The 10,000-nt window shown below is 43.0% G+C and overlaps 1 protein-coding gene across 1 annotated transcript in view; it reads left to right on the top strand.

The window, feature by feature from the left end:
- Window positions 1–8,494, top strand: part of LOC137659824 (uncharacterized) — a 22,577-nt gene extending 14,083 nt beyond the window's left edge. The window contains exon 3 of the mRNA XM_068394617.1: window positions 8,271–8,494. Coding sequence (XP_068250718.1) covers window positions 8,271–8,494 — 224 coding nt within the window. The remainder of the gene's footprint in view (window positions 1–8,270) is intronic.
- The last annotated feature ends 1,506 nt before the right edge of the window (window positions 8,495–10,000 follow it).

Here is a 10,000-nt window from a genome sequence, read left to right as displayed (position 1 = left end):
TCAGCTATCTCTACTAGCGATAGCTCCTAAAAACCGCACCTAGACGGCTTGTTAACGCAGACAAATTGGTACGGAATCGTACATTTTGTCTTCTTGCGTGTTTCATCTTTCCAGCACGCTACGTGTAATTGGCACGTCTGGTTGCCGGAACCTTACTAGGATCTCATGATCCCCAGACTTTCTTGATAAGATTTCAAGCCTAGTCTATATGGTAATTCTAAATGGAATTCCCATTATCAAGACACCTTCCATGGAGGCCTACGGCCACCTGGGACTGTCTGATGCTACGGCAACCAGCCGGGCGGGTTACACGAGGCATGCGTCTGTCTCCTTTCACCCACCCTTCTGTGCATCACAATTAACTTATGTTAATATTAACTTGTTAATAATTAACTTTATATACGAGCCATATTATGACTCTACAATACTCATCGTCTCTTTCTTTTACAGGAGGAGTACGTCAAGTGTGACCACGACTTCTGCGCGGTCCGTCGGCCACACTTTTATGCACACACGGCGTGTAGGACACACCCCCCTTGTGCTCACAAGAGAGGGGATCTCAAGTACTGGGGCCCCACCACCTGTTCGGTCTGCCAAGAATGCCTACAGAAAGCATTCTATGACCCTCCCTCAGCGGAGATTCGGGACACTGCTCGGGACAACCTACGCAAGTGGGTACGTGGCTTTCAAAAGAACGCCACTGGACCATACCTAGCCACAGAAGAAATGAGGTCTTTGCTGTTCCCAAAGGCCTCACCAGATTCAGTGGTCCCAGTTGAACAGATCCCCGTCGTCCAGATCACAGTGGAACTTGATACTGTCATGGCTCAGTCCATGAGTGATTGTCACCTGGATTCAGAACATGATGAACACATGTCAGAGATCTCGGAGGACACCGAGAAAACCCTTATGGCCCAGGGTGAAGGGGAGGATGATGAAGAAGAGGACCGGGTAGTATATACCGAGTCCGATAAGGAGGATGCCCCTCCCTCCATCCCCCCTCCTACTCCTACACCGACGGAAGTGTCTCTCCCGTCTACGTCCTCCACCACGACTCCTCTACCTACGGCACAGGATATGATTCGGCTCATTGAATCCGTGATGGAGCAGAAGCTCCAAGAAACTCACAAGATCATTCGGTCGATGGGAGGTTCCAAGGAATCTCGTAAAATCTCCATCAAGGACCTCCCCGCATGCTCGAGCGACAATCCGTGGCGGTTCGCCGAGCATATGGTCATCGCTGATGACAAGATCTTCGTCAGCGATAAGATCGGTTCCATACCCCTGGAAGAAGTGGAGTTCTTCCCCCGCTTTGAGGCGTATCCGGACTGTTACGTCCGTCTACGTTCAGAACCATCCTCAAAGGAAGAGACCGAACCGAAGGAGAAAATAGTGTTCGATCTCTCGAAGGCCCAGGCTATGCTTGCCAAAGCGCTTAAGAGCAGAGGCTTTACCTGCTCTGGACTTCCGGCTCTGAGCAAGAAGTACCCCACCTACGTTGCGCCCGATGAAGTGATGCTACCCTTCACGGAAAAGGCCTTCGCTGCCTGCCTTAAGGCTGTAGAGGAAGGGAAATCCTGCCCTGCATTGGAGGAATGCAGACCTTTCTCCGCAGCCACCCCGCCCGACACCAAACACTGGAAGGATGTGCAACACACCTTCGTGGTGGGCAAACTAGATCCTGACGTTGCTGGACGTCAGTTTAATGAGGACCTCCCCAAGCTAAACGAACACCTTCTTCGTAGGGAACAGGAAACGAAGGAGAGGCTGACAGCATCTCTCACTCTCCAGGTCCAGATGGACGTAATGGCTGGTGACACCAGAGTCCCTGACCATTACATGGTCCTTGCCAAATCTCACATGGCAACCTTAGTCAAGGATCTGTACCATTTCATGCGAGCTCGTAGAGCCTGCAGAGAATTCGTGTTCTCCAGTGCCACTGTCAGACACGAACCCCGGAAACTGATTGCCTCCAACATCTGGGGCAAGTACCTCTTCCCGTCTGATCTAGTGAAAGAGATCACAGACAAGGCCGCATCTGAGAACAGGAACCTTCTCAACAAATGGGGCATGTCTAGGAAGAGAAAGCCCTCTCAGGATGACGGTCCTCAGCCTAAGAGGAAGCAGTCGAAGCATAGACCCCAGCAACGTCAGCACAGACGCCAGTTTCCGGCACCCACTACTCCCCAAGTGGTCGCTCAGCCGCCACAGACCTTTCAGTTGGTCCCACAGCCGGTTTTGCCCTCATCACCGGCCTTCAACCCCACCTTCGAGCAGCACTCCACTACCTTTCGTCCCAAGGGTAGAAGCTCAGGCAGGGGTTCCGGCAGAGATTCCTCTCGCCGGCCCTCCAGAGGCAGAGGAGGACAGGGAGCTAGCGGCCGAGGCAGCAAGTCCTCGGGACCACAGAAGCAATGAAGTGCTTCCGGTGGGAGGAAGACTCCGCCACTTCCAGGATCGCTGGACCTTCGACTCCTGGGCACACAGCATCATCAAGAAAGGTCTGGGCTGGAGCTGGGCGCAACCACCCCCAACCTTCCAGCAATTCTTCCAACCTTCAACCCCCCTCTTGGAAGAATATGTGCTAGACCTCTTGAACAAGAAGGTGATAAGAAGGGTGAAGTCCGCAAGGTTCCAAGGGAGACTGTTTTGTGTTCCCAAGAAAGACTCAGACAGACTCAGAGTCATTCTGGACTTATCCCCCCTCAACGTATTCATATCGAACGACAAGTTCAAGATGCTGACTCTCCAACAGATCAGAACCCTCCTGCCTCGAGGGTCTTTCACGGTCTCGATAGACCTGGCGGACGCATACTGGCACATACCAATGAACCATCATGCTTCCTCCTACCTAGGATTCCGACTCCAACGGAAAAGCTATGCCTTCCGGGCCATGCCCTTCGGACTCAACGTGGCCCCTCGGATATTCACAAAGCTAGCGGACGCAGTAGTACAACAGCTCCGCATCCGAAACGTCCAGGTGATGGCCTACCTCGACAACTGGCTAGTGTGGGCGCCCTCGCCCGAGGATTGTATAGAATCCTGCAGAAAAGTTACCCAGTTTCTCGAACACCTGGGATTCCAGATAAACGCGAAAAAGTCTCGCCTATCTCCAGCTCAGAAGTTCCAATGGTTAGGCATCCACTGGAATCTTCAGTCACACCGCCTTTCCATTCCAGCAAAGAAAAGGAAGGAAATAGCAGGGTCCGTCAAGCGACTGTTAAAATCCAAACGGATCTCGAGACGCCAGCAGGAACAAGTTCTAGGCTCTCTACAGTTCGCCTCGATCACAAACCCAGTGCTTCGTGCACAGCTAAAGGATGCAGCGGGAGTCTGGAGACGTTCCGCATCCGTCGCTCGAAGAGACCTCAAGAGACGGCTCCCAAGCAGACTTCGACTTCTTCTAAAGCCGTGGTCAGAAGCGAGGGCCCTAAAAAGGTCCCTTCCTCTCCAACACCCACCTCCATCTCTCAACATCCATACGGACGCTTCATTGGAGGGTTGGGGAGGTCACTCCCACCAACAACAGGCTCAAGGCACTTGGTCTCCCCTATTCAAGACGTTCCACATCAACATCTTGGAGGCCATGGCGGTTCTTCTGACGCTGAAGAAACTCTCCCCGCCCCCGTCGGTACACATTCGCCTGACCCTGGACAGCTCTGTGGTAGTGCGTTGTCTCAATCGCCAGGGCTCAAGATCGCCCAAGATAAATCAGGTGCTCCTGACAATCTTCCGTCTGGCAGAAAGGAAGAAATGGCACCTGTCTGCAGTTCACCTACAAGGATTCCGCAACGTGACAGCGGATGCTCTATCTCGGACAAACCCGATAGAGTCGGAATGGTCTCTAGACGCAAGATCATTCTCCTTCATCTCTCACAGAGTCCCAGAACTCCAGATCGACCTCTTCGCAATGAGCGACAACCATCAACTTCCTCGATATGTAGCCCCGTACGAGGACCCCAAAGCGGAAGCGGTGGACGCCATGACCTTGGATTGGAACAGATGGGCCAAGATTTACCTGTTCCCTCCCACCAATCTTCTGCTGAAAGTCCTCTCCAAATTGAGAACCTTCAAAGGGACAGCAGCTCTAGTGGCTCCCAAGGGGCCCCGCAGCAACTGGTACCCCTTGATCCTGGAGATGCAGCCAACGCTGATCCCCCTCCCGGACCCAGTTCTCTCCCAGCAAATACAGAAGTCGACTGTCTTCGCTTCATCATCGAAAATCAAGGACCTTCATCTCATGATTTTCTCACCCTAGCCGCTAAGAAAAGGTTTGGGATTTCGAAGAAGAGTCTAGACTTCCTCGAGGAATACAAGACCGAATCCACGAGAAGGCAATACGAATCGTCTTGGAGGAAACGGGTCTCCTTCGTCAAGGCAAAGAACCCCTCGAAAATCACCATAGATTTTTGCATGTCCTTCTTCATTCACCTTCATGGACAAGGCTTGGCAGCCAACACGATTTCTACTTGCAAATCGGCCTTGACCAGACCTTTGTCATACGCCTTCCAAATAGATCTGTCTAGTGACATCTTCAACAAACTACCGAAGGCCTGTGCCCGTTTACGACCGGCACCCCCTCCGAGACCAATCACTTGGTCTCTAGACAAAGTTCTCCACTTCGCCTCCAACTTGGACAATGATTCATGCCCTCTTAAGGACCTGACTCAGAAAGTTATATTTCTCTTCGCTCTAGCTTCGGGAGCCCGAGTCAGCGAAATAGTGGCACTATCTAGAGAAGAGGGACATATCGTTTTCAATGATTCAGGAGACCTCTCCCTCTTCCCTGATCCGACGTTTCTCGCAAAGAACGAATTACCTACCAAACGATGGGGCCCGTGGAGGATATGCCCCTTGAAGGAAGATGCCTCTCTATGTCCAGTAGAGAGTCTTAAGGTCTATCTTCATAGAACTTCAAACTTTGGTGGAGGCCAACTCTTCAAAGGAGAAACATCGGGCAGCAACCTGTCACTAAAACAATTGAGAGCAAAAATCACCTACTTCATTCGCAGAGCGGATCCAGACAGTACACCCGCTGGTCATGATCCTAGGAAAGTCGCTTCGTCTCTGAATTTCTTTCAGAGTATGGATTTCGAAAGCCTCAAGAACAATACAGGCTGGAAATCCTCGCGTGTTTTCTTTAAACATTATGCGAAACAAGTGCACGAAGTGAAACATTTTGTGGTAGCCGCAGGTAGTGTTATGAAACCTGCTCTGAACTCTGCTTAGAACAGTGAGTTATTAGGGACTCTAACTCGTCGGGTGCCTATGTTGACCCTCAAGTGATACGTAGTGAAGCAGAAACCACCTTGTGTTTTCTTTAACTGTTCTTACCTCAGGTGAAATGTCATAGTAGATTACATTACCACATGAGTGCTACATGCCACGTGCATGACGTGTGTTACATAAAGACTAACGTTCCGTAGAACGAGTGCCTACTAATACTTGATTCTTCCCTTTCAGACTCAAGAGCACGCCTTTATGACTATGTACATTTTTATCAATGTAAATGTTTTTTACTATTTATTGCATGACATGTATTGATTTACCTGCAATTATATAATAAAATGTCTATTTTATTACTTGTGCGTCTCCCTTGCTCCTTTCTTACTATGAAATATACTATTTGTCATAGTTTTATTACCCTTTATTCCTGGTTAAGGAAAATGCCAGGATTTACTCAGGGCATTTATTTATATAGAGCAAGTAAGTCTCCTTAGCGAATACTTACTCAATTATGAAGATGAGTCAACTCCATACACGAAGTGTTCAACCACCACTTCTTCAAGTTTGTTTTGACGCGAATACCAAATCGCTCTGACTTATCTTATGGATCTCATTGTTCCTTCAGCTTATATGAATAGCCTTCCCATGACCACTTTGATCTTAGCATAGCCCGTGGGGACTTCCATGCCAGGGGGGCAGGAAGGCAACTGCCTCACGGTAGCTCTAGTATAGACCACTATGCTTTCGGCTCAATGTTTTAGCACTCACTTATAAAGGGAAAAAGTCTACCACGATACACTAATTCTCTGGTACTCTTCCAACAGGACGCCATGGCTTGAGCCCAAAAAACGGATTTTGAGCGAAGCGAAAAATCTATTTTTGGGTGAGATAGCCATGGCGTCCTGATGGACCCACCCTGTCTGTTATCAGGTCCCGCCCTGCGCCGCTGTATCATGGTGATGAGCGAGTTCCAGACTTTCGGAATGAGGACGGACGTGACGTCATCAAAAGCAATGGCGTCCGTCTGTTTACATCGCGAGTACCGATATCGCCACATCTAGATCGGCTGCGGCTCAGCTCCCAGCCACTCCCTGTCCGCCATATTGAAGCGTTAACTCTATATGGGGTGCAGATAGCTATGTGGCACGTCTATACATGCGTGTCCCCTGTTGTTACACGATGTCTTAAGGGGAAACCTTTAGGATACTCGCTCCAGAAGTTAGAATTCTGTGATAACCTGTGGTTTAATTCTCTGGGAAAATCCTAGTAGTGATTACCCAAGGAAGCTACCAAAAAGGATCCTTCCATCAGGACGCCATGGCTATCTCACCCAAAAATAGATTTTTCGCTTCGCTCAAAATCCGTTTTATATATATATATATATATATATATATATACATATACATATACATATACATATATATATATATATATATATATATATATATATATATATATATATATATATATATATATATTTACATATATAATATATTATATATATATATATATATATATATATATATATATATATATATATATATATATATATATATATATATATATATATATATATATATATATATATATATATATACACACATATATATACATATATATATATGTATATATATATATATATATATATATATATATATATATATATATATATATATGATTTCTTTGTATAAGGAATCATTGTTAGCCTTAAAACATTTTCAACACACTTTCCGCTATGCATCAGTATTTCATATGTGACCTTTATGGTCTAATACGCCACTAAACACAATTACTTGTCTTTCCTTAGTGGAAGAAAACTCCCTAAAAAAAGTGGGCCTCTCCTTTTTCCCTTCAACCTTGTGGTGATACGAACATTGGGTATGGGGGACCTTGCCAATGACAACTTATGCAGGAGTGGTACATGTGTTTCAATTGAAATGACAATGCAGCCGTCATCCTATATGATGGGACACATATATTATTATTATTATTATTATTATTATTATTATTATTATTATTATTATTATTATTATTATTATTATTATTATTATTATTATATTTATTATTATAATTATTATTATTATTATTATTATTATTATTATTTACAAAAGAAGAATGCATGGGACCAACAGTTCAAAGAGGGAAAGTAATCCACTGAGGAAAAAAATAAGCAAATATAGAATAGAATGCTACTATACTGTATATGGAGGCAAAGGAAAAATGAGTCATATCCAGAGAGGGAATGCAATAATATCTATATAGTCAAAGGTCTCAATAACTTGCTAGTGTTAGTGTCTCGTGTCTTACCTTGGTAATCCTATATAGGTTTTTTTTTTTTCTTAGCAAATAAATCGTTTATAATGTATGGTTGATAGTGCTGATTATAGTCATCACCCAAATACCGTTATTTTTTAAGGTGAAGGTGTTAATTAAGTTATTGATGAGCCTGGTACTCCATTTGGTTCTAAGAGTAATGCTAATCCTGAAAATGAATATTGCTAAAATACTTCGCAATGAAGCTTACATTTATACTAGCCGAAATACCGTTAAAAAGTAGAAACATGTAAAATAAAAACTGCTTTTGCTGATGGAGGTTATAAGAAAGTTACTATTCCTCTGATAGAGGCAATGTTTAAAGAATATTGGGGTGTAGAAGACTACAGTAAAAATGACCAGAAGTCTTATACACAGAAATCAATGGTTTTATTGTCAATAAATCTTGTATGATACTCGGAGAGGAAAGTTTGCATACACAAACAAATGGGTATAATGTGAAGTATGGAAATTAGCATTACAGTGTATGAAAAATATATAGCAATGAGGAAAACAGCGCCCGACAAGTGGGCAACAAATAGGAAGGTATCAATAAGTTTGATGACATGCAAAAGCTGCCGAACAAGAACAAATCATCTATTTATAACAATATCTCATACCCACATGTGCATGGAATCTCATCCTAACGTTGAAAAGTTAAGAGATATTTATGTGAAGTTTATTATGAATAAACTTCCAAATGTAGATATAGTTTCTTTTAATCTTTATAGTAATGTGTTTAGGACCGAATTTCAAATTTCATTCCACTCCAGTTGATGCAAGCAACATCTATGACATACTGCCAGCAAATATTGAAAAATATAAACACATTATTCATGAACATGCTCAGTTACAGGAAATGCGCATAAAAACTTTGCAACACAAGCTAACGCTGCATCAGATAGTTTTTATGGTTTTGTGTTTCGAATGGAATATAAGTAAACTGTGGTCATAGATTTTGTTTTCTTAGATTATAATGTGAAAACATACATATCGAATACATACATGTGGATAAATTTATGACACGGCGAGCATGGTGTGAAATAATGAGTTTTTTTTAGCTATTACATCGAGGCTAATGGTGCTGAAAAAAATGAAGAATAATAGCATGACCCTCAAAAGTCTAAGGTTGATTAATGCAAAAATATTGAACATTACGTTTGGGTTCTTTAAGAGAGCCTTGTTGTCTCTATTAAAGTGAGGGTAACGAGATTATGATCGGCAGCAAATATGCTGTCAAGAAAGCATTTACAGTTATTGAAATAAAACAAAAGAACATGGTAAGATTTTTGTTACTGCAAACGCACATCACAAAGCACATCCCAAACTACCAATTTACAATATGTCACTGATGTTAAATATGACTTTAGATATGAGGAGGGGTATAAAATAAAATTGACTATGAAAAGGCATCATGTTTCACACACGCTCGTACTTTGTAACGGTATTTCCTTCATTTATTATACCTAGCCCCCACCCCCTCTCACTGATAGCCAAACCTCTTTAAGACCTTCTCAAATTAAGGCCGGTTCAGTGTGGGGGGGGGGGGGGGGGGCCTAAGAAATGTCTGACGTCAGACGAGAAGTGCTCTCTTCATGCTTGTATACGCTTTTGAGTGATGAGGTCACACTATTTCTTTTTAATTTTCTGCTGTTATCGCCAAAAATTTTATTGTTTTGGATCCACAATCCTTTTTGCCATAAATTTTCTAATGTGAGCTTTGTGGAAACCCTTGGGCTAACGAGATAGCTGACAATGAATCACTATTTCGAATGGATTCATCTGATACTGGCCATAATTCAGAAATAGAATTAAAAAAAAAAAATGTATGTATGGAATGTAACTAATGTCCCTAAAAACAATTACTTCTTGAAACAAAACAATATAGTCTCTGACAACACCCTTACGGGAAAAAAAAGAAATAATATTGACAGCAAAAGAAAAATACTTTTAAATGCTTTGGGTAATGAAAATACAGAAAAAAATCAGACACGAGTGTATGTTTAATTTTCCCTCATAAATGTCATTACTTTATTACTCTTCCGATTGACTTTACCATGAATTCGATCATTTTTAGTTATTCCTCAAGATTAATCATCTTACTAATTATACCATGGATACGTTCTCTCTCTCTCTCTCTCTCTCTCTCTCTCTCTCTCTCTCTCTCTCTCTCTCTCTCTCTCTCTCTCTCTGGATAATTGTGTATAGAATAGTATGTTTATTAATCTAGAATACCTAAATGCGTTTACATTTTTTGTATTTCTAGAAGGTTTTTAACAATAATCATTTTTCTTAATGCAAGATCGTTCCTGTACCATTTTGTGGCTTGTAGTTATCCTCTCTGTCTTGAACAGCTACAGTGCATTATTAATATGGTTCAGTTTAGGTATAATAAATGAACAATAATTCTAATATGATTTTATTTCAAGAAATACAAAAAGAAAATATAAATAGTCATTAG

Source organism: Palaemon carinicauda, chromosome 20 (genome assembly GCF_036898095.1).
Source record: "Palaemon carinicauda isolate YSFRI2023 chromosome 20, ASM3689809v2, whole genome shotgun sequence".
In the NCBI taxonomy this organism is placed as follows: domain Eukaryota; kingdom Metazoa; phylum Arthropoda; class Malacostraca; order Decapoda; family Palaemonidae; genus Palaemon; species Palaemon carinicauda.
The sequence above is the reverse complement of the archived record's forward strand: the minus strand, read 5'-3'. Positions and strand labels throughout refer to the sequence as shown.